A 25278-nucleotide genomic window follows, 5' to 3' on the forward strand; every position below is an offset into this window, starting at 1 on the left:
CTCTTGGAGACATAGGTCAAATACTCAAAGGGGAATTAGCAGCTTGCCATGCTGTTTGTTAGCTGCGAGCCAGGCGGTTGGTGGTGTCCTGGCCGTGCGGTTTTGGGACTGGTGAGATAAGTAATTCCCTCCCTTTGCTGCCACCCCACGCAACAAAACTTGCACGTAGAAAGTTCAGATATGTCCGTACCTTGCTATCTCCTGCAGTTTTTTATTTCTGTGGCAGTAAACAGGACAGGAGCATTACGTAGATGAGTGTCGTGGTGTCCACGGGCTGCAGGTGCTACCAGCAAGCTCCCAGTGATTGTTTTGTGTCCATTTTCTCCTTTGGCACTTGTTTCCTTAGGAGATTGAGGACATTAGGGCCAGTCCAGGCTATTCGGTCACTCTGCACACTCCTGTGGAGAAAAAGCATTTTGCACTAACTTGTTTCTGACTCCAGAAACTAGAATCTCTCAAATCTTACCCATCCTCCAAGCACACAGGTTTAGACCATCCCTCCACCCCCTCCTGATGCCTGCAGCTCTTCAAACCCTGACTAGTTTTGCAGTTGTTTGCCTTAATTTCATCAGCCCCCTGCCCCGGAGCTAGCGAGGGCCGATCCCGAGAGTCCCAGCAGTGACTGGAGGTCACTTCCAGCAGGCATGGCGTGCTGATGAAATCCACCTTTGCAAAAAGATAAATTAAAAAAAAAAAAAAAAGCTAAACTTGCTTTGTAACCTTTGTTGATTTTGGCTGTTCTCCTCCTCAGCCTATTTCTCCACCGGCTGGATCAATTCCGGGGCTGTTCCATGTGTAGAAGGAACATCGGGTATAAAGTCAATGAAACCTAAAAGTGCTGCAAACAGCTGGCAGGGGTGCACGGACAGCCCGGGTTGTCTGCCAGACCATAGGCTGTGTAGGGATCTTTTACCCTGGGCGACTATAGGATTACTTCAATTCCAAAGGGATCGCATTCACCTGTTGAACAAGTTCTCTAAAGGTCCAGGCGTGTGCTGCCAAGCTCCCTGTCATGCTAAATGTGTGAGCTGGCAAGGCACGGAGCGATAGGTGCTCCTTGCTCCCTGCTGAACACAGCTCTGCAGAAAATCTGACAGCAAACTTTCCTTCCAGTGCCGCTGCTTCCCCACGACTTCTGTTCCCCTACAGATTGGGGCTGAAATGGTTGGATTCGGGCTGAGCAGCTGCCAACACAGACCGTGAATCTGGACCATCACGTGGCAAGGTGGCTCTGGAGCTTTTCTTGATTTCCTCCTGAGCAGGCAGGAGAGTATTTTGCTGGAAAGCTTCCGGGTTTCCGTTCGGTTGTGTTTGGGATCTGACGCAATGGTCACAGATTATAGGGATTTGGGTGGGGCAGCAGGAATCGGAGGTGGAAGCTGTAACTTGGGCCAAATGCAGGCTGCGGTGTGATGGGATAAGATGAAATTAATAGTTCCTCTTCCTCGCTTGGGCTCATTGCTTGATTTTGCACGAAAACACACCGGCCAGATTTTCAGAGCCAGAAGCACACGCTTGTGGCTACCGACACGCAGACACCGTTCTTGAGGGCTGCCATGTAGCCAGAGCGATTGCAAATACAAACAAGATAGGCAAATGCACTGACATTTCTGAGGGCAGCTGCCATGCTGAAAACAGCTCCAACTTTCTTTGTTTCTACTGTCCTTGCAAAACAACAGCTCCTAAGAGTAACAATAATTACTTCCTCAAGGGCTCAGAGCCTTTGTTAGTCAGCATAATAAACCCCTTTCTGATCCTGGGATGAAAGGCACGCACGGTGTTATCGCTAAAGCAGTATATGCCGAAATGCTCTGTCTGTCCCCATGTTTGCAGTTCTTTTTTTGCCGCTTTCACATAGCAGCTATTTATTTTAGCTCCATTAGTTGCCTCCAGCTCCAACATCCATCCCAGCTTCGGTTGAAATGCACATGTTGCTTTTGGAGAGGATTTCAAGCAGAGTCGTCTGCATCCTTTGAAGCACACGTCCAAAAATCGCCTTGGTTCGCTGTACAGTGATTTTATGTCCTGGGGGCCTGGACTGTTCGGGTTGGTTTGGCTACCTTTCACAAATTTTGCACCAGTGAGAAATAACCCGAGTTTGCAGCGAAGCTATCTGCATCCTCCGTAGCTGTGCCGGGGAGCCCTAAGCACTGCTGCATGTCCCAGGGCTCACCAGTGGCAACGTGCCCGACGTCTGCTCGGGAGCTGCTCTGCCTTAGCTATTGCACTGTCCCGTGCAGCGTCCCAGCTGACACAGCAGCATTGCCCCAAGGCCTCCGAACAACATCTGTCCCAACCACAGCTACAGGAACTTCAGCACTGGGGAGAATTTGTCATTGAACAAAACGCCCACATCTTCCCCAGGGCACAAATCTCACTCTGACATGTCGCTGTGGTCACCTCCTGGGGCCGGATCTGATCCGCTTCCTGGGTGAGCCATGCCCCACCAAGGGCTCTTCTGTGTGTTTTGCCAGGGCAGGGATGTGCTGCATGGTGCTGGCAAGGGGCAGACAGACCCTAAACAGCTTCTGGTTAATGATCTGTTTTCCTGGAGACTCCTCTCTGCTGCCGTGGACGTTTTGGGAACTGACACCTGTGCGTGTGTCAGCCAGATGATTGCCTGGAGCTTAAACGAAGATCCTCTGCTTCAACTCGGGGCTTGTTTCAGCTGCGCTGACCTGCAGTCCCCCGCAGCCCCTGCAAATTCCTTGGAGCTGCTTATTAACACGCCGGCAGCTCTGCCCCGTAAGTCATGACTCTCTGCAGTAGAAGGCAAAGGGGCTTGACAGTGTGGCCTAAATATCCCTGTTTACAGAAAGTCTGACAAAACACTAGCCCTTGGCTTTATCTTTCCCCTTTGGAAATAGCCACAGAGCAAATATACTTAAGGCATGAAGGCAGGGGGATTTATATTGACTTTAGAAAAAGCTGTTCTTTAAAAACAGGAAAAAAACCTCATCCTCGAGCTGCGCAGACTGGGTGCTTCACCCAAAAGTCTTGTGTTGAGGCTTAAAGCCTGCCTGCTAATCTGTAGCATTTCTGTGTGAACAAGTCATGCAGTAAACTGCTCTCTGTTAATTTTTTAATGCAGAATAAACAGGTCAAGAAATGATTAGCATGAGAATAAATTGAGCTTAATCAGGAGAATCAGAAAAGATGAGAGGGAAGAGGCAAATTGGAGTTATCAGTTAACCATATGGAGTGGCTTTGCCTCCAAGAGCTAACGTGCCCTCGTGTTTTCCATCCCTTCTGAAGCTGCCTTTTTTTTTCCCCCTTCCCTAATTTAAATGATGAGCTAAAATTGCTAGTATAAGCACAATGGAAGCCCTTGTTTCACCTTCTCATTTTCTATGGCTGCCCAAATGAATTGCAGGTGATAAGGCTCCTACCTGGTTATTACAGATGGTCCTTCCCATTCCGCGTTCAGAAAGGAAGATACTGAAGATAAGGTTCAAATGCGCAAAATCCACTTTCTGCAAGTATGAGCGCTCTGTTCTGGTGCAAAAGTTTCAGTGAGATCCTGGCAGATCCAGGGACTGAGCAGAGGCATCCATGGGCAAGGGGAAATGCAGCCCTCAGGACTGCTTGGAGTGGAGTTTGGTCAGTGGTCGGAGATCTATATTCTCAGATAGGCAGGACTTTGTCCACAAACTGGAATTTGAAATTTCAAAGGGGAAAAAAAAAAAAAAGCAGAAGGGACCTTTGCATGTGTGGAGATGACTATGCTGGCGACGTTCCCCTGGGACTTTTGGTCTTCGTCTTGCACCTCAGCTTTGTGCTTCCCCACCAGCTTGACTTGGCGATACTGCGGTGGGTTTTGCTGGTGCAGTCCCTGAGCAGCGGCCCTGGGGCTGGCTGTGAAGCCCTGACCTTGTTCAGGGCTTTCCTGGACTGGAGAGATTTCAGACCCGGAGCCCAGCTCTACTTCACTTGCTTGCCAAGGAAAAGCCACTCCAGTTGTGGAGTGACATGGTAGGAGCGATCTGGAGCGATAGCTGCCAAGTGGCAGCAGAAGCATCGCCAGCGTTCTGCGAGGTTTGTCCCGCTGGCTCCGGGCACTGGCACTTCTGCCAGGGATTTCCTGAGAGTGCAGAGCTGGAACAGGGAAACCCAAAGGTTTGCTCTGAACAGGAGGCTGGATCGGAGATTTCTGAGGTCCCTTTCAGCTTGAATTGCCTCTTGATCCTACAACACTGTGCAAGAAGGGCAGGAGGAGCCCTGTGAGAGGAGCCTGCTCACCCACTTGACATAAAGAGCTAGAAAGTGTGGAAGCTGATGGTATCCTTCCCATAAATGCTCTATTACAGAGTCTATTCCCCATCCTCATTTACTGAAAGGCATAGATCTTATTTTCAGGGAATCCCCTTTTGCTTTAGGTTAATTTGCCGAAGACATACAGATAAGGCAGAATTAGTGTCATGAGGTGCTAGAGTGGAAAAAGGCTGAAGGATTTATTGCTCAACTGATAAAAATTAAATAATTACTTAGTGCAGAAGGCTTCATGGCCTGAAGCTGTAAAATTTTCCTTTGCAGCCATCTTCTGGCATGGGTGGAGGGGACAGAAAAGGGAGGAGGAGATGGCCTGAAAACTGAAATTTGCCTGAGCACCTGGCTTGGAACAGCCTTTGCTTTACCAGGGCTCTGCTTGGGATACAGCATGGGGTCCCTCTGTGCCTGTACTGCATTGATAAAGCCCCTCTAAAACATCCTTCCCTTCCTACAGGACACGCCAGCCCTGGGTGCTCTTCCAGCCGTGCTTGTGGCCCTGGAGCACACCCTGCCTTCCCCTGGGTTTACATCCTGGCAGCCCAGCGAGGACAAACAGGCTGTCCCCAGTTGATTGCCAGCTTAGAGTTGTCTCTACCTCAAATAGAAAAACCCCAAACATCTTCCGTAGGGCAGAAGTGTTCAAATCAGCCTCCAAACCAGCTTCAAGTCGGCACATCTCCATCCTAAAACAGCTGCAGGCCATCGTGGTCCTATTAACTACTATAGGCCACGACTACATTTGCGAGCTGTCCCAAAAAACCACCATGCAGGGATGTCAGACAGAGACAAGGACTCCCCAGGCAGCCTGTCCCCAGGGGGACATCAGCCTCCTGCAGCAGATGCATTTCCAGCTGGGGGCTCGGCCCCGTGCTGTGAGCCCATCTCCGGGGCAAAGGAAGTGCGCGGTGTCCTTGGTGGTCTGGTCCTTCACCTCTGTGCTAAGACGAGCTTTGTGAGGGTGCACCAGGCAGAGGACACCGGTAACGAGAAAACAACAGTCAACACAAGCCTGCGGATGGAAAGCTCCACGTCCCATTGACAGCTCCCTGCCTCGTGAGCCACCTAATGCTCTCCAAACTTCCCTGCTCCTTATCTGCCTCTCTCACACACACACTGCCTCCCCGTCTTCTATTCCCGGCCCTCTTAATCCTTCCTGTCCTAGAAGCAAACGGCCTTTGCAGCCCTATTTTGTCAGCAGGCTATTTAAGCAAAAGGCTTGTTTTGCTGAACAGAGCAAAACAGACCATGCTTTTATGATATTTTACTAGACACTGTGGCAAATCCTGCACATATTTGACCTAGTGTCTGTAGCATTTATCTAATCAAAGGGATCACTGTGGCCCGAGCAGGACTGGGACGGAGGGCCCTGAAATGAGGCCACAGCAGGGCTACACTCCACCTTACCATCTACACCCTGGTGCACATCATTAAATTCATTTTTAGCCCAGGACTCTTCCTGCCGAATGAAAGTACAACCAGCCACGTGAGTGCAGAGAGGGTCCAGCCTGTCTCTTGAGAGCACAGAGCAGAGGACTGTTTCCCCTGCAGAAAAGGATCACTTGTCACCAGTCCCAAATAGGAAATCAGGGGCTTTCCCCTGTTCCCCGCTTTGCTCCTGCAGATCTGTCGCCCAAAGGTAAAAGTGCTATTTGGAAGTGCCACATACATCCTAATTTAGCCACCATGGTGAGGATGGCTCATGGAGCCAGGGCGGTATTGGTGCACCCAGGAGGCACAAATACAAACATGTTTCAATCCCAAATTGGCAGCGTGGACCCAGCCGATTGTGAAATCAGGGATGTTTTCAGTGCAGAGCAAACTGATACTGAATCATCAGTTGCTTGTTCTCCTGAACAATCCAGCTGACGCCATTCAGTGATCAATTAAATATCTGCTTGTTGATCTTGCATTTTTAGGTGATGCAAATTACACTGGAACTTGTCAGTCCTGGAGAAAGCTGACATGCCCTGGATGAGCTGGGGCTTGGCGAGCACGAGCTCTGCTGCTTGTGTGCCCCCTGGGGTCTGCCCCAAGGTGCCGGCCATGCCGGCAGGCTGGAGGCCTGTAAGGCAGCGGAGGTTGAATCCGCAGAAGGAAACTCCACACCGCAGAGCAAAGCCCTGCTGAGCTGTAAAACGCCCAATGAAACTTTTAAGACGTGTCAGTCACAGCGGGGCTGGGGTGTGTCTGACACCAGGTGGCTCCAACGCCGGGATGAAGGGGACAGGAGCAGGCCCGGCCGTGCCCTGGGTGCCCGTGCCAGCCCCGGCCTGGCTCGGCCCCTCGCTCGCCGCTCCGCTTGCGTGCCTGGCGCTCGGCAAACCCTCACCCCGAAGGTTGTTTGGTCACGGCTGCAGAGTGGGACCTGTTTATAGGGCACTCAGCCCCTGTAAAACTGGGTTTATAGGGAAGTAAAATGAGCCCTACGTTGTTACTTTGCATAGCAACGTGTAAATTGCAATGCAGGCGCTGACCTTCTCGGAGAGGAAAGGGAGAAAAAAGGAAGAGCTGTGGGAGGGAGGGAGCGAGAAGGGGAAATCGGGGGGCGAAGGCAACGAACGGTGGAGAGGGGAAGGCGATGACAGAAGTGAAGAGCAGCCTTGTTCTCTAGGCAGGGTTTTTTCCAGGTTTTCCACCCCAGGTACAATTAAGACCAACAGCAGCAGCTCGGCATCAAGGTCAATAGCCCCAGGAAGGTGTTTCCTGGGTGGCGAGCGCCTTCTCTCGTGGTCCTGCGTGTGCCTGGGGCTGAAACGAGCACAGCGCCTCAAGATTCAATAATAAACAGTCAACAAGAATCACTGCTGCTCCACCAAAAAAAAAAAAAAAAAAACAGCCTAGCAGCGTTCAGCAGTGGGTGAGATGATTAAAGATTAACCCCCTGCCTCCTGCCTCCACCCCTCTGGGGAGTATAGGCCTTGAGGCTCAGCAAATCCTTTCAGAGAAATATTTGAAATAAAAGACAACAGATAGGGGACGCAGTGAAGGCAGAGAGAGGCATAAGGGCCAATAGCCTCGGACAAGGGAATCAGTACAATCTGGCTGGTGTTTGCCGATGATAATGCGCCTTTCCAAAGCCCTGATAGACATGGAGATGGCAGATTATAGCGCGGCACTGGACCCGGCGTATACCACTCTGGAGTTTGAGAACATGCAGGTGCTGGCTATGGGCAACGGTAAGTCCCCGCGCCACCTCCCCTCTTGAGGGAGGACGAGTCCCCAAGGTGGTCGCCGAATCGCTCTTGGGGAGGGCTGGGGGCACCGCGGGGCACTCTGCTGCGTGGCTCATGGAGGCTTCTTGCTTTACCCAGAGAGAAATAGAGGTGGTGGAGCGGTGCCGGGCATGGGAGGGATGGTGCCCAAATACCTCGGGGATGGGCGCGCAACAAGAGCGCGGTGGGATTAGTGGTCCGCAACGGACATCAAGCCATGGCCCAGGGCCTGAGCTGAGGACAGGTGGGTCTCACTGCCCACAGGCTCCAAAAGAAAGAAAAAACCCCAAAGCTGCTAATTGAAATGCTGCCTACCACTCACCAGAAACTCCACTGAGCCCGTGACTCGAGCGGAAAGCCAGTCCCATCCCAGGAGTGGCTGTAGCTAGGTTTTCCCCAGCCCAGAAAGCTTCTTAGTGCCTGGTGAGGGTGGAAATCACTTTAAAAAAGTGATTCAAGTGCTGCCTCAGGAGCTGCCCTGAGGCCACTGCCCTTCTCTGTGCAGTGCTGCGTGGGAGCGTGGTCCCCGGGAGCACTGCGGGGCGGAGGGGCTTGGCCCGGCTGGGAGGGGAGCAAGCAGAGCTGGCAGGGGGTGATGAGAGCTCCCATCCCTTCAGGAAGGTGAAGTCACACTTAACCCACCAGGATTTGCAATGCTGGCCCACCCATTTGGGGACCAAGGAATCCTGTTGATTAATGCTCGGCAATAAGAGGAGATTCCTCTCCCAGTCTCCCTAACATCTCTCTAAATATATGTTAATGACTAAACAAGTAACGCTGCAGAAAATGACTCCCTGAGCCCTTTCCTCTTGCTCGCCGTATCACTGAGGCTGCTTGGGCACTCCTGTCCTGGCAGGACCGTGCCAGCAGCACAGATCTTCCCCCAGCTTCAGCTCCGCTCCCCGCAGATGTCGCATCGTGGTGCCAAAACCGTGCAACCACCTCCCCCTGCCCTCTGTGCCCAGGGCTGTCCATACCCACCTGGGGGGCTTGGGGCTGAAAGCAGCCCCCTTGGGCTCTGCCAGCACCCACCGGGACCTTTGAGAACAAGCCCAGGCTTTGCTCCCTGTGCTCCTTTCCTAGACAGCACACAGAGGTTTGTGTGTGTGGGGAAACCAGAAAAACTCACCCTGCACGGGACTGTGAGCGGGGGCTCCATGAGGCAGAGGGACTCGGGAATTTCGTACAACTAGCTCAGGGGCAGCACGAAATTTGCCCTAGGGGCAGATGAGTCAGCAGCGTTACAAGGCACTGACACCTCTCCTCGTCATGTGCCTAGATCCTGGTGAGGGGCTGGTCTCACCCCAGGGCAACTGCCCACGGAGTGCCAGAGAGCTCGGCTGGTGGCCTGTGGGGCTCCCCGGCTCCAGCCTGGGGTGGCCACTCAGCCCTGGGAAGTTTGCCACTGTCCCACTACAAACACATCCTGTGTTTGGGCTGGCTTGGGAACCCCAAGTTGCTCCTGTCACCCTAACTCAGCTGTGAGGTCACAAACCGTGTTGTTGTTTTTGCCTTCCTCCATTTACTTTAACTCCAAACCTATGCCCATTAAACTCCCTTCAATGCAGCAGCCAAAAGCACATATTTTTGGCACTACAAAAATAAACTTGATAGAAAAATTATCCATTAGATCACCAAAAATGGAACCAGCTCCTATCAGATGAAGATTTCTCCAGTACCAGTTTCTCCTATTATATATTCCTCTGTTTAGAGCATGATACACCACTAGGAGGGATGTATCTGGGCTGTCACTAAGAGACAAGTACTGTGACAATGGGCGCATTAGCTCTTTTATCCTCTCTGTTGCAAGCTCTATATCTAAACATAGGAAGCAAACTGAAAAGCTAACTTTCTGGAACAACATTGAGGCAGCTGAGCCCTCAGGATGCATTCAGAGGAAGGTTTTTGGAGGCAAGCTGGGGTTTTTTGTTTTTTTGTTTTTTTTTTTGAGGCAAGGGACACATGGGCACAGGGGAAGGGGCTTGGGGTGCTGGGAGCAGGGGAAGGAGCTTCCCGAGCAGGCAGGGCAGCACGTACAAGAACACAGCTCCTCCAGCCCCGAGGTACAGCCGGGTGTGCCAGGCTCAGAGAGGGAGCAAACTGTGACTCAGGAAAGCAATATAGGAGGGACACAAGGAACCAGAAAGCAAGCAGGGAAATGAAAACTGCTGCCAGAGCCAGGGGAGGGCTGGCTCAAGACGCCCTACGTGAGCTCACTGCCAGGGTCATGACATCCACTCCAAGCTACTTGTGCCCACGCATCTACACCAAGGGAAGGCACGAGTATGCTGTGCACCTCCCCATGCTAAATAAAAGCTAATATTAAAGTCCCAGGAGCGTTACCTTAGCCTTCCCCCAGCACACAGACTCCAGCTAGCAAAGGCAGCTGCCCTGGGACCAGCCTTTTTATAGCCCCCAGCCCCCCTGCAGGCCCTTTCTGGTGGGTGCCAAGTGGGAGCAGCTGTGGCCCTCCTCAGGCAAGCATTAACTGTGTCCCTGCCAAATCCAGGAGGAGCATGGCGAGGGAGAAGGCAAGAGGGGGATCAGGAGTACAGAGCTGTTCCCCACACACCTGGGGAGATCAGGGCTCACCCTCAGCGACTGACTGTCAGGCCTCCAGAAATGGGGGGTGAACGTCCTCTGGGGAGCCCCACTCGTTGTGCAATGCCCATCTCTGTGTCATGGGATGCAGGCAGGGTCACGAGTGGTGCCTGAGGACGTTCTTTTAGTGCCTCTGGCAGAAACTGCTGCTGTCTTGGTCGGAGCCTCCATTGGTCCTGCTGATCTCCATGACTGTCCTTTGATGGGGGCTGTCGGGATCAATATACTCAGGTATTAAAGTCTCAGCAGGTTTCTATGGCTTTGTAAATCCTGGGTATCATTTGCAAATGGGATTTCCACTGAGGCAGGGGAATGTGCCCATGCTGATACAAGAAAATGTGCACGGGAGGGGACAACTAGATCAACTGAATTACGAGCTGATCCCTTCAGCCTTGAGATTTGTTTGGCTTGCTGGAGGGGTTTTAGTGTGAGGCTTGTATGGTTTTGAGCCTTTCAGGTGTCCTTTCCTACAGAGACTGCTGCAATTCCCCACCCTCCCAAGAAAGCCCTGCACATGCCAGTCCCCTCACAGTTTGTAAGGACTGTGAGACACATCTGTCCCAGCAGTGGTGTTACCGGACTGGAAGATACCCAGCATACAGCCTCCTTCATGTTAGCGTCGCCCTTTCTTTCTGTGTTAGCTTGATCAGTCCTTCCTTGTATGGGTAGTATTAGCCCATGGGTTTTCCAGCACAAGCCAGCTGAGCCTGTTGTGCACTGAAAGCCTCGTTCAGCTGCAGACATGCTGCGCAGGCTGGAGCTCCGTGCCTGGCAGAGGCTTTACAGCAAAGGGAGCTGGTCACCTCATTTTTGTAACAGCGTCTGCTCAGGGCTGTCTTGGGCTGTTTCAGGGCTATAACACAAACACCTTGCTCATAACCCAGCAGCTCACCCTGAGCTGTAATGCCTCAGCTTTAACCCTGCACCAGCTCACTCTCTGGCCACACTACAGAGGCCCAAAGCATCTGCAAATCCCCCAGGAATTTTGGCTGCGCTCTGTTAAAGCTGGGTTTCCGTGTAGTCTGAAGGCATTGCTGGAGGCAGGCCTTTGGGGAGAGCTGTCTCACCCTGGCACACCAGCAGCTTGAGCACGTTCAGGCTGCAATGACTTAGGCCGCTCGGAGCACCACCACTCCTCACGTACATCTCTGACAGCCCGCTGCCACACAGCCTGGCTAAAGCTGCCCAGTTCCTCCAAAAATCAGGTCTCTCGCTGGAAACTGAGCTAGGAGATGTTGGCTGTCTGTCTCACCCTCTTCTTCCTGTGTCCTTCCCCAAGCAGACACATCTCCATCAGAAGCAGCCAACCTCAACACCTCCAACAGCATCGGGGTGAGCGCGCTGTGTGCCATCTGCGGGGACCGCGCCACGGGGAAGCATTACGGGGCTTCCAGCTGTGATGGCTGCAAAGGCTTCTTCAGGAGGAGCGTCCGGAAGAACCACATGTACTCCTGCAGGTAAGGACAGAGGGGGACGAGATGTGTGGCAGAGGCTAAACAGTCCCCAGCAGCAAAGCTCTGTACAGCAAAGCTCTCAGAGCACGGCAGCATGTTCCTTCATCCCCTTCATCCTCCCTGCATCCTCCACCATATTCCCTGACCTCATCCCCTGGCTGGGAAGGGCCAGAGGCACAGAACGGCTCTCCCTCTGGCATTGCCCTCATGGGATCACTGAGGGAAGACCCTGCGAGCTCATACTATAGGGACCAAACACATGTTCTTTGCAAATGGGTGTTGCCAACCACGGATGCGACCAAAAAGCCGGGTGGTGCTGGTGGGGAAGCCCCATTTCAGGGCCTGAGCACATTGCTGCCCTGTGCTCTGAGTGCAGCACAAACCCCATTCACTCCCTGGGCGCACTTAAGTGGCCTCCCTTCCCTTCTCCATCACGAGGTAGAAGTGTGTCTGCCATCTCCCTGCTGCGCTCTCTGAGCACCTAAAGAGGCAACAAGTTGGGTAACGCGGTGTGCACGTGGCTGCGCGTCCCGTGACGGGACGAGACATGCGCGCTGCTCGTGCACCTCACACACTTCACCTGATGCTGCTGGCAGGAGGCCCACGGCTCTCCCATGCCACCAGTGGCTGTGACTTGCCTGCTCGCTGCTCTGAGCGACCGAGACCTGGAGTCGCAGTGGAAGTTGAGGAATCCTCAGCTCAGCATGTCTGACTCCCTCAGGATCTTGGAGTGATCCACTCCTGGTGTCCTGACAGCCACTTGGACAGCGTGAACAGCAACATGACTCTAAAATCTGGGTGACGGAAAAAAGCCCCAGATTTAGCATGTGAAACATATTTTTGCCTGCACCCCAGGGTTATTTAGCCTGGCTGCCCAGGGAGTCCCCTCCGCACAGCTCCAGTGAGAAAAGCCCGGGTGCCCCGCTCTTTTGACGCTAAACCTTCTACATAAGTGTTACACAAATGCTTAAAGGGCTGCTTTCAGTCATCCATTTGAGGAAATCTTAGCTTGGGGCTTCCAGAAGCACAGTAGAAACAAGCCTTTTCAAAAGCTACAGAACTCAGCATGGCTGGGAGCCCTTTCCCAGTTCTGTATGCCTTTGTCTTTGCTTTGCAAGCTCGATCAATCAGCAGCAAATTAGAGCAAATTTGCAAGTGAAATTCCCGCTGCAAATGGCTACCCGGCTTGTGTTGCATACAAGAACCACACATGGGAGATCAGTGTATGTACTCTCATGTGTGATCAATGTGGTAATACAAGTGTGTAGGGCAGGATCTGGCTGCTTCCCATCTCCTCTCTGAAGCACAGGTTACTGCAGAGCTGTCCAGAGGTCAGGAGCAATCTCCTTGGATCCCACACTACCTTGGGAAGATTCAAGGACTTAAACTCACATCTATCCTTTTTTTAAATTCATAATAAATGCATTCTTCCTCCTGTCTAACTGGATTCCAGCTTACAATAGAGGTTACCGAGGTGGCTCTGACCCTCCTGGCTCACAATTTGAACTTCCCCGGGGCTTGTCGCTCCATCTCAAGTACCCTCTGCCTCGTGGCCAGCATGTAGAGCAGCAGCCTGAGCTCCTGCGTGTGACTGTCAGGTCTAGCCTGTCCTTATTGCTCAGCCAGGGGTAGAGCAGAGGGCTGAGGTGCTCAGTTTTAATCAGTTCAGATTAAAGCAAGCATGGAAGTGGCACAGACTGGGGCTCCTTTCTCAGGCTGAGCCTCAAGGAATCTGCTCTGAGTGTATCGTGGAGCCTGGGGCTCTGCCTTGTCCTGTCACCTCATTTCTGTAACAGGCTCTGTCTTGCTGCTCCTCACACCCCTGTTTCTTCCCAGGTTTAACAGGCAGTGCGTGGTAGACAAAGACAAAAGAAACCAGTGCCGATACTGCAGGCTTAAGAAGTGCTTCCGAGCAGGAATGAAGAAGGAAGGTGGGTCACGGCGTGGCTTCCCCGTGCTGCCCTCAGCAGCGGTCATGCTGTCTGTCTGTCTGTCTGTCTGTCTGAGGAAGCCCTTGCAGCCAAAGGCCAGTCACTGCCGGTTCGTGGGCACGCTCGCTCAGCCAGCTTAGCCCTGTCTTCCTTCCATAGCGCTCCCCTCTGCACGGATCCAGGCCTCCATCACTGGGTGTTAGGGGGAGTTTTGTCCCCTCGTCATGAGCCCTGCACATGCTCAACCTGCCCTGCTGCCATCTGTACCAGGGCTTTGCAAGCAGCTCTCATCCCAACAGTCAATTAAGCTTCCAAGCAAAGCACAGGGACCCTGTGTACTCCTAAACTCAATTTCAGAGGCCCTTTTCAGGGGTCAGCATAGACATAGCCAGGAGGGTGCCACAGGGCCATGCCCATGGCACCCATGGCTCTTTAGCACACTCTCACACTGACACACACATCACATCTGCTCCCACATCCGAGCGACCTGGGAATGCTTCTTAACATCAGTGAGATGCAGGAACTTCAAAGAAGGCCTGGACAATTCGGAAACACTTTGGGAACACTGCTGTCAGTGCTAGTGCCCACAGTCACCATCAGATCCACAGCGGGACAGGTGCCTCCAGCAAAGGGTCCAGCTATCATTTTGCCCCTTTGTTTCCTCATGTGCCTGTAGGTTCTTGTTGGCCCTCTGTAGACAGCTGAGTTTTATCTGATACATCAGCCATGGCAGGAAGGACCCAGAGCAAGGCGAAGCGTTTTAACTATACCCTTACTCAAAATGAGTTAAGGCATCCGCCTGCCTGCACGGCCCTGGAGCACCCCACAGACTTGCCTGCATCTCTGTCTCTGCAGTCCTTCTGGGTCCCCTGCCCCAGACACGGCGGGGCAGGATCCACCCCCTGCTCAGCCCTGCTCGCTTCTCAGAAGCACTCACAGCAGTGAGGGCACCCGGGGCTGCCGGTGGTCCCGCTGGTGACCCTGCTGGTGGAGGCACCAAGGCCCTGCCCCGGGAACACTGGTCTGTGGGAAGTTCTCTGAGCAGGAACATTTCCCCCCCGTTAAAGCGGATGAGGTGTTGCAAGGAACTGGGCTTGACTTTTCCTGAAGAACATAGGAATCCTCCTCTCCCCGCACAGCCCGCTCATCCCGTGCCCAGAGCTCTGCTGCTGTCTGTTAATATTCAATAGAAGTTACATTAGGTGCATGACCAGCTAATACTGAGCAAACATTTGGAAAACATCATGGCGTGACTGAACTCGGGGGCCTGCTACTGATAACAAGCGGCATAACCTTGAGAGCTCCTATTTACAGCCGCTGACTGCAGAGCTTTGCTTCTGGCCCAGCCTCATTATTGCTTTTTATCAGGCAGATTTATACATTGAGAACGTATCAATCCAGAGAGCCAAGAGCCTAAGGCAGAGACTGTTCTGTTTCCTCTGCCGTCGATCAATACCTTATTTGAGCAGATGGCTTTGGGTGACTGGCTTGGCCGTGGTGAGTTATGGCCAGCCCACGGCCTCGGAGCAGACAGAGAGGCAAATTCTCCTCCTCAGCATTCCTGCTGCTGCTCCGGCTGCTGCTGCCGCTCAGACTCAGAGCTCAGGCCCTGCTCAAGAGCTGACCAAGCAAGGAGGCATGCTGGGGTGATACCTGTCCTGGGACTCTCTTTGTGTTAAGGTATGAGAGCATTGTTGCTCTGGATAGATACATAGGAGCTGTTTCACATTTTCTTCCTTATCATAGCTGAGAGAGAGGTTTGCAAACTGCACCTACCCAGTGCAGGAGCTTCCCAAATGCAGCTCACAGAAGTCGCATGGACAGACAAAATAGCCGTGCAGGTACTCAACTGCTCAATTTCGCACGTATGGGGGCTCCGTGTGTGAGCATGGCCACAGTCTCAGAGATTCCTCTAAGAGACTGATCCTATATCTTGAAATCAAAAACCTGAGAGCCAGATCCTTTGAAATGAAACTCTCCCGTTGAACTCTGCAGGTTTCGAACCAAGTCCTTGAGCTCTGAAACACCCCAGTCCCAGGAAAGCCTAACAAAGGCAATGCGAAAACAGAATGACTAAATGTAGTCGGCTCTCGCAGGCATCACATCACAACCCAGAGACAGCTGCACCCTGCCCTGCCAGGCAGGGAAGCTGGGAAACTGCAGCTCAGGAAGCAGTCCAAAGCACTGCGAAAGGGAATGCCAAAAGACTGTGATAGTTTTTGCTGTGCATTTCCATGAACAACCTGCAGCTGTGCCAAAATACTCTCTTGCAGCTGTACAAAACGAACGGGACCGCATCAGCACCCGGAGATCAAGTTATGAAGACAGCAGCTTGCCCTCCATCAATGTCTTACTGCAGGCAGAAGTCCTGGCACAGCAGGTACCTCTTCTTTCTTCTCTGGCAAATTCACAAGCACCAGGCACTATCTGGCCACTAGGGCCTGGTGAGTATTTAATAGCTGAGTCTTCAAATCCCTGCCTCTTTTCTAAGCAACTTATCTGCCAACTCAGTGCTGGTTTTTCAAGGCATTTGTTACCTGAAACCTTCCCCTTAATGGTCCTTGGTCTGGAGCTGCGCTGTAATAATAGGCAATGTGGGGCACACGGAGGCTGGAGAGCCTGCTGGAAGAGAACAGGGGAGAGTCATTGCAATCCAAGGAGCTGCAGCAGTCTCTGCCAGCCGAGGGGCTGGCCTTGCACAGGCAGTTTCCTTTCCCCGATGCCTGTTAGGAACTCCTGGTTTCTAGCTTCCTGCATAGTTTCACAAGGAATCGGTTTTGTGCTTTTTTATGTGGATATTCTTTCCAGTGTTTGCTTGAAATTCCTCATTGCCACAAACATGCTGCCAAAACTTATTTCCTAGAGCGTTCACTGAAAAGAGGACTCCGGTTTAAAAGTCTGCACACAGTGCATGTCAAATTGGCTTTGTGTGGGAGGACACAGGACAGGACAGGAGTTCACAGGCCATGGCGAGGGCAGGGCTGTGGCTGGAGGCAGGAGCAGCCAACCTTTGTGGGAGCTGAGGAGAGCAGCACTCCTTGTCCTCCTGAAAACAAAGATGGGTTCAAATTGGTGGTCCATGTTCTTCCTTGCTCCAAGGCTCATGTTGCCCTCAGACTGACCAGGGAGATGCCCCAGGACAGGACATGCCACGCTCTGGGCTCCATGCTCAGGCTGTAAGGTCCTCCTCCTTGAAGAGGGGATGTCAGAAGGGCTAAGGGCCAAGCCTTGACAGCAGCAGTGTAGCCACTGTCATCCCATGTCTCACTTTGTCCTACACAGGTCCTAATGTATTTATATACCCTCCAAAAATAACATTGGTGCTGCTCCTGGAGAGGTGAGATAACGGGGTCTCAAGTCACCAGACCTACAAGGGAAGGGCATTTCTGGGCCCTGCAGTGACATGGTATGTAAGGCTTGAGTGGGGTCTGCTGATAAAACTACAGCCATTGACAAATCCAGGGGAGCTGTTGCTCTCCCACAGAGCACAGACAGACTCATTAAACAAGGCAGGCTCCGGCACACTAATTGGTAACTTTTATGTTCCTAGTAATTAGAACAAGATACTGCTGAGGAGCTGTTTTCTCCAAGATCTTGGGTCACTCATTCAGAGGTCTTTATTTATTTGCTAAGCCTTCCGGGGCTCTCTGATTAGGGTAATACGTGGTGAGATTTTTACAATCTTATTTATTCAATAATAGCTCTAGAGCTGGAGAGCTTCCAGGTAATGCAACGTGAAAAAAAAAATAAATGCAGATGGCATTTGAACTCCATTTCCTTAGGGAGGCTGGCAGGGTCCAAGCTGAAAATGCTGGCAGGAACAGGACAGGAAGAGCTGATGTTGTACATGAGCGGACAGGGCAGGCAGAGGGCAGTGACGGGGTTGAGTTAATTGCTTACAGAAGCATGAGGATAAAGTAGTGACTAAGGGCAAATTTTCAGATGAGCTGGGTGAGCAGCTATGCATGAGAACCAGGCAGGAGGTTGGGTGCCTGGTTTGGGGGAGATGTTCTTTCTCCGGGTGAAGGGACTTGCAGAGTTGTCAGGCTTCTCCTTTACATATGAAATGGCCCCATTTGCCTCTGCAATCCCAAATAATTCTCCACGAAGAAAAGGGATCTGCGTTGTGGGCACGTTTGCACATGTGCAGTTTTGCAAAAAAAGGCTTAAATTCATGTGTTGGGGGGTTAGAGGAACACCAAGAGGGAAAGGCTGACTGCTACGTGAGCCCCTTCGTTCCCTCTTGGATCTTGACAGAGCACATTTGTTCAGTGGGAGGAAGATCTTGGCTTTGGAAGCATTCGTACTGTAATTCTACTGAATTCTACTGAATTCAGACTATTCAAGGCATGACAGTTTACCAAGATGATCCACGGTCCCAGCTTTGCAACATTTCGTATTCACAGATCCCTAAATTGACCTCAATTTGAAGTGAACTGTGCTGCATATTCTGGAGGCTGGATGTTCAGCAGAAAAAAGTAATCATCTCACCTCTGGAGTCTGCATCAACACACAACCCTGAGCCTCCCAGGCCTGGGATTTTCCTGTCTGCGTTCCCTCGGCGGCACTGAAAGCTGAAGGATCCTTTCTTTCCTTCCAGATATCATCCCCGGTTCCCGTGATGAACGGAGACATCCGAGGGAAGAAGATCGCCAACATCGCTGACGTCTGCGAGTCCATGAAGCAGCAGCTGCTGGTGCTGGTGGAGTGGGCCAAGTACATCCCCGCCTTCTGCGAGCTGCCCCTGGACGACCAGGTGAGTGCCCGCGGCCACCCGCCTCGCTCTGCCCCGACGAAGGCGGCTGGAAAACGAATGAGAGCCGAGACCTTCAAAGAAAATGCGCATTGTTCGCTCCGTTATCGGGCTGCTGCGGCTGATTGGGAGCCGCGTCCATACAATGCCAGCGCAGGGCATTTGCATGTGCAACTGATCAGTCGATGAGCACTTGCGTGATAACAGTGAGCTGAAATTAGGCACACAATCAGGCGAGCATTTTGTATGGATCTATCAGTCGATTATTGATTGATTATAGTTTATGCAGCACTTTGAAAACCTGAAGTGCTATACAAATGCTCAGAGTAATCAGAATTAGCAGGAATTCTCACCTAAAGCCTGCTCAAGACTTAAAAACAAATGTACCTGTCTGTCTTTCTTTCTGTTTCTTGCCTGAGGATTTGTTGGTATTCATTCTCCTAGCGTGAAGTTATTGAAACTAAACACTATTTTGCTCCCAAGGCAATAAGAAAATCTCTCTTCAGAGCTAAAAAGCAGGAATATATTTACACTTAACACAAATAACTAAAATGATATTTATGGATTTCCTAACCAAGATAAGCACCGTGCGTTTGAATTCCTCTGTAAAACTGTACTGCAAGATCTCACGCTGCATCACAGAGACACAAAGAGCTATCTTCAGCTAAGTCTAAATTTCAGACCAGATGTCACAGGACATGATGTGCGTCCTGGCTCGAACAGTATGTGAGGATGGTGGGGAAGCTCCAGTGGGAAGGGAAACTTCTGGCAGCGGCCAGCACAGCTCCTGTCACTTGTAGGAAGGCATTTCCAATTTAGCCACTGTTCAGTCACAAAACCAGCCTAGGTCCTCTTCATCTAGGATTAGTCTCCAGCCCAGTTCCAGAGAGTATCCAGCTGATGAAACTCCCCCCCAAATGCTAAAACTGAGGTCTTCAGTAAAAATTCAGCAGCCCAGAGCTCCAGGGAATCTAATGATTTTTTAAAGCACAGTTAATTCCATTATTTTTGTCTGTTGTGTGAAAGTGCTAAATTGTTTAAAATGATAGTCTGCTAAACTCCTAAGGCAAATACAACAGAAAAATTATGAAAAACAAAATGGAATCCAACAGCAAATGACATTTACACAGCAAACAGGCTGCAGCCCAGCGGAGGCTTGGGGCAGCTCGGCATAACCCCTTCTGCCATTTGGAACAGAGGCAGTAAACCCGGTTAACAACTCTGGAAACTACAGCAATTTCTACCTGAGCTCATTTTACAATTGCGGGGCTGTCAAACCTTTCAGAAGATGAAAACAAAACCTCTAGAAGAGACTGAATGCTGCCTTCCCAGAGGGGAAAGGCCACGCGTGGAACATGCCACAGAAAGAGGTCTGTTATGACTTCCATGAGCAGCTCCCCCGTGATGAGCAGTTCCCCAAAGGGCTTGAAAGGAAAGACTGTGTTGCACTAAACCTAATCAGTTAATGACATCCGTGCTTTCAAGGGACAGTGTGAGAACAGAGACAGCAGATACTCAGGGGAGTGCAGGAAGAAGGACAGAAATGCCAGGGAGCAGGAATGAACAAAAATACACGAGCCAATTGCCCAAGGGGCATGAGAGCTGGTCAAGACATGTCTGGTGGGAACATGTAATGCTGGGAAACGCTGTGACGCTGCCATTAAAATGCTGCCTGAGAATGAATCATCTCTGCCAGCATATTTATAGGAAAGGTCACACCCAACTCATTTTTCCTCTGCACCAAAATGTCAGAGTACTGGGTTTGATGGGGCAAACCATTCCATATCAAAGTTAAAGTTCTACTGTGTGGTGTTACAACTTTTATATTTATCGTTAAAGTTCTACTTTGTGGTGTTACAACTTTTATATTTATCCTAGTTGACAATGGAATGATGTGTCTCAGGGTGATCACTGCAAGAACAAAGAACAGTAAAGATGTTTCTGCTTTGCTGAAGTAATTTAGTTTAACTTTAAAGTAAATTGTATGGACACAAAAATGGTGCTTCCAACCTGAGCTTTTCTTGAATTTGTATTAGGCAGGAAATTTCCACATGAGGGGTTTGTTCCCCAGTGGGACTTGCAGTCTTTCCAACCTTCTCAGATTTTCAGCAGATGGGAAAGCTCAGCTTTGTGCAGCTCTGCTAATTACGAGCAGCTCAGTTAGCACACCCACCCATGTTTGGATAGCGATAGAGAGAGGCTAGATTTTGGCATACAGATAAAGGTTCCCCAACATCATGTGTGCATAGCCTTTTTGCAAGGACCTCCACTCTGTTTATTTTGCAGAACTCTTTTACACCCCCTAGAAAAAAGAAAAAAAAAAAAACATCTCTCAGACATCAGCATCTTTTTTAATCAGCGCTTTCTTCCATAGGTGACACACTTTCCTGACATTTCTGGTAGGGTAGGACTTTGCTTGGCTTTGTCGGATGCTGAGAGATAACACACTGGAAAAGGGGACCATTCCCATCAGGACAAACTTTTCAGAATCTCTCCTTTAATGTTTAATGATTGTTTTCTTCAGCAGAGTTTCCTGGCTGGATATTAAGGAGCCTCCATGTCAGGCTGTCCAATTGTTAACTTCTGTTTCTGCCTAAATCTCTGAAATTTTTAACTGAAGGAGGGCAAAAGATTCAGAACATTCTCAGGAGCCAATGAAGGGTGTAAAATGAAACACTTCAATCATTAACGCCAAGGCAGAAAAACATCCCTTTGGCTTCCCTGGCCCAAACGCCCACTGCTGCGGAGGGAACAAATGACCAGAGGGTGACCCCCCCCAGCCAGTGGACGTGAGTCCCTGTGGGCACTGCCCAGAGATACAGCAGCCATCCTCCTTGTCCTGCGAGAGACAGCAAAAGCCTCGTCTCCCCTCACACAGGCAGCTCGGGGAGACTCATTCCTGGGCCTCTGACCCCGGGTCACTGAGTGCAGCAGGGAGCTTTCAGCGAGGGGCGCGATGCACGTGGGCTGGGTTACAGGAATCCCCCCGTGCTGCCCCGGTAGGGCCCTGCAGCCCCATCCTACCCCGCGACCAGGCTGCTCTGCAGTCTCTCCACTGCCTTCCTCCACGGCGATCGTGGTTTCGCCCAGTCTCTCCTGAGATGGAGCCTTGTGTTCCTAAGCACTCACTCACTTCCCCCTCCCATACATCTAGCCAGAGGAAGGGCAGCTCTCCCCATCTCTAATATCACTCTGGGTGCAGAGCACTGGATCGTGCCTCTCCCCATGCCCCAGGTTGGAGCTGGAGCATCACCCCTGGTTCTGCACTTGGCAGGAGCTGCCTTGGCTGTAAACTTCCCACTGTGAACACGTGCTGCTGCTGGCACACGGTTCTGGGACACTCTAGCAGGGTCTTCCTCATGACATGTGCCACAAATATAGGATGCTTCAGGTGCTGTCTACTATCTACTGGTTCTGCTGGATTTAGAGCTCTTTATTCACAGAAGCAAACCATTTTTGGCCTTTTCCTCTGACTGTGACTAGAGAGAGGCTCTCGCTCCTCATTCTTGAGTGTAACACAGATTCTGGGCTTCCTCTGCTGCTTACATGAAATCACAGCCTTGTGTGTCTGTCTGTGCACCATCCAAGTAACTTGTTCCTACCCTTGCAGGTGGCACTGCTGCGAGCACATGCAGGCGAACATCTGTTACTGGGAGTTGCCAAGAGGTCCATGGTGTTCAAGGATGTCTTGCTGCTAGGTAAAGAGTGCACTTCTGCTCCCTGCCGATCTGCTTCTGCTAAGCTTCCCAGCCGGGATAAAGGAGTGTGTGGTTCAGTGTTTGCAGGACACCCTTTTTGCAGGTGCTTGAGCTTTTAAGGAGCCCAGCACAACCTTTGGGTGCAGCCAGGCCTGACACACATTCACACCCAGGCCGTGGCATGTTGCTGTGGCATAGGTGGGTGACAATGAACATCCCCATCGCCCCCTCAGGTCAGCGTAAGCAGGTTGTGGTGTGATTGAGGATGAATCTCTTGCTCCTCAATCAGCTTCTCCTCACTTGAGTGACTCCTAAGGGAGGAGAGGCTGCTCTGGCAGCAAAGATCAGCATTTGTGGTGGGCCACGCAAGGGAAAGGACAGAAGCAGGAACTTCTTAAGGCTTCCATCTCAAAATTATCTCAACATTAGTTACCTGGGTTTTGAATTCCTTGCCACCCTTCTGATGTCCTGGGCAATGACGAGGTGATGGTCTCTGTGCTGCTTGTCCAAAGGAAACGACCATATCATCCCACGGAACTGCCCTGAACTGGTGGAGGTCAGCCGCGTGGCCATCCGCATCCTGGACGAGCTGGTCCTCCCCTTCCAGGAGCTGCAGATAGATGATAACGAGTATGCCTGCTTGAAAGCCATCATCTTCTTTGACCCAGGTATGCTCCAGTTTGCAGCAGGCAAGGCACATCGTCAAAGGGAACTAGTCGGTGTTATGCCAACTAATACTAGTTGTGAGCTGTGGAAGTGCTGCCTGGTCTCCTCTTGAGGCCAAACTGTTCATAGAGGGAGGGGTGAAGTCAGCCTAAGAAGAAAAAAAACGTCCACTGCCACAGACAGTAGAGAATCAGAGACAGCTCACCTCAGCCTGTGCCCAGAATTCATGTTTTTACTGAAGGACAGTTCCTAGGGAAGCAGCCTGGATAGTTTGCTCTGTGGGTTGTTTCAGATGCCAAAGGACTGAGTGACCCCTCCAAGATCAAGCGGATGCGGTACCAGGTGCAGGTCAGCCTGGAGGACTACATCAATGACAGGCAGTATGACTCACGGGGCCGCTTCGGGGAGCTGCTGCTGCTGCTGCCCGTGCTGCAGAGCATCACCTGGCAGATGATAGAGCAGATCCAGTTTGTCAAGCTCTTCGGCATGGCTAAGATTGACAACCTGCTGCAGGAGATGCTGCTGGGAGGTGAGTGTTTGAGGGTCCTGCAAGAGGCCTTCCAGTGCTCCCTGATCACCATTCCCTTGAGAACCCTCACAGCCATCATTCTCCATCTGAAAAAGGTGGAGATCCATCCCGTCTGCAGGTCAGCCCTTTGACATGCATGCAATCTTATCCTCCCGGCATTTGCAGTGATAACACAGAGCACTCCATTTCTATTCACCTAAAGAGATGCTTTACCTGTGCAACTACTTACAGAGAGGAATCCCCAACCCTCTGCACATAGGCTAGTTTCACAGTGCAACCCCCAGCCAGCTGTTTCACTAATCCTCCTCTGTCAGAAGGGAGTCGTCAAAACTAAAGGGTCTGAAAGATCAGCTTGAAAGTGCATCCCATATTTTCTACTGGAAGCATCCAATGGGAAAAAAAAATGAAAAAGACAAATAGAGAGAGAGAGAAGTTGCCACTGTGCTATTTTTTACCACAGAAATGTGTCTCAAGAGGAGAGGAATGTAACCCTATATAAAAGCAAATGCAGGCAGCAGGCAGGGTTACTGAGCCCAAGGCATCCGTGGAGAAAGATGGGAAGGGTGTGCTCTGATCACACAGGTACAAGCTGATCGTGCACAACTGCTGGGGAGGCCTGGGCATTTTGGTGCAGTGGGTTTCCACCCATCTGAGATGTCTCTGTTGCTGTAGTGGCAGCTAATGTGATATGCACATTTGTAGGTTCATCAAGTGAAACGCCGCATGCTCACCACCCCCTGCACCCTCACCTGATCCAGGAGAACCTGGGAACAAACGTCATTGTGGCCAACACAATGCCTCCTCAGATGCACAATGGGCAGATGTGTGAGTATCGCCAGAGGGAGGGGAGCCCCCGGGAAAAACTGAGAGCTTTCCAGTGTGTGGAGGTAGTTTCTACCTTGCAAGGAAATTTCGATGCAAGACAGTCTCTGATAAAAGTCTGCGACAGAATGCAGAAAGGAGGGAAAGACAAACAGAGAAGTGGATTAGATCAGAGTAGGATAGACTGATTCAACAAGATGTTCCCTGGCAGACTGTAATTTTTACATAGCCCTTAAATTTAGAGATGAACAATCCCACCCAGTGCTTGCTGAGATCAGTGGAAAGGCTCCCCTTGCCTTGAATGGTCCAAACACATCTCACTTCGCCCTCTGCAAAAACACAGGAGAATCTGATCCAACACAAAAGGTTACCACGTGGGAATTTGGGCTGAAACAACCTCAGCTGACCAAAAATTGTGGCCAGTACAGGCTGAAAGACCAGTAGCTCCCCTCATCCAATGTCCATTACTGTGGCTCTCCCAGGGCATCTAACCAGGCCCCTATGTCAGGGCTGCCCTGCAGCCAGCACACCGGCCATTAGGGGCTATTGTTTTGCTACGGAGCCTTTGTCTGGCTTACACCTGAACCTAGCTCGGATAGGGGATAGATCCCATTGCCATCAGGTCCATGTGGCCCTCTTCTAATTTTGTGTCTCTCTCTGTAGCAACTCCAGAAACTCCCCAGCCGTCTCCACCCGCGGGCTCAGGGCCAGAGCAGTACAAGCTGCTGCCCGGAGCCATTGCAACCGTGGCAAAACAGCCCAGCTCCATCCCACAGCCTGCCATCACAAAACAGGAGGTCATCTAGCAAGCTGCAGACCGGCTGGCCTCGTTTAGAAGACCGTGTGGGAGAAAAGCCCGAGCAGACTCTGTCACTGTGAAAAGAGAAGCCATCCAGAGGTCCTCGGGCACAAACACATGGACTTGCTTATTGGACTAGTCCACCACTACCAAAAGCTGTCTTCCTGCAGCTACCGGCAGCGCGTCCCACAGAGAGCCTCGAGTCACAGAACTAAGGTTGAAGCCTTACTGAAACCCTCATTCCTCGTAAGAAGGGCCAGATTTCTGTCTGCCTCCATCGGGAGGTTTGCAGGGACTGGCTGGGGACCATGCAGCTGGCTGTTCCCCCATTGCTGCCTCTCTGCGTCGGTTCAGGATACACCAGATCCTGTGAACAAGCGATTCTCCAAACCAAGACACTGTGCTGTGCAGAAGGAGGGCTTCCACCTGCAGCCATGCCAGCTCCCCAGGCAGCCCCCGTCCTGCCAGACTTTTCAGAGGTGGAAGCTCCCCCAGGAGCATCGCTACAGGTGAAGCACACTGGGATTTTCCCAGGCAGCACTGA

General features: G+C 51.4%; 1 protein-coding gene across 3 annotated transcripts; it reads left to right on the plus strand.

Moving 5' to 3' along the window:
- Positions 1–7330: 7330 nt before the first annotated feature.
- On the plus strand, positions 7331–24741 carry HNF4A (hepatocyte nuclear factor 4 alpha). 3 transcript variants are annotated; one of them, XM_035548443.2, is made up of 10 exons: positions 7331–7445; positions 11362–11539; positions 13373–13467; positions 15741–15847; positions 18068–18223; positions 21831–21918; positions 22431–22586; positions 22877–23113; positions 23816–23938; positions 24599–24741. In XM_035548443.2, the coding sequence occupies exons 1-10, from the start codon at positions 7331–7333 to the stop codon at positions 24739–24741; spliced, it is 1398 nt and encodes a 465-aa protein (XP_035404336.2). The 3 variants fall into 3 exon arrangements, with proteins under 3 accessions (XP_035404336.2, XP_035404335.1, XP_035404337.1); XM_035548442.1 differs by having other exon boundaries at positions 11365–11539; positions 23816–23942; positions 24558–24741; XM_035548444.1 differs by having other exon boundaries at positions 11365–11539.
- The last annotated feature ends 537 nt before the right edge of the window (positions 24742–25278 follow it).

The sequence above is a fragment of the Cygnus atratus genome, chromosome 16 (assembly GCF_013377495.2).
Source record: "Cygnus atratus isolate AKBS03 ecotype Queensland, Australia chromosome 16, CAtr_DNAZoo_HiC_assembly, whole genome shotgun sequence".
Lineage (NCBI taxonomy): Eukaryota > Metazoa > Chordata > Aves > Anseriformes > Anatidae > Cygnus > Cygnus atratus.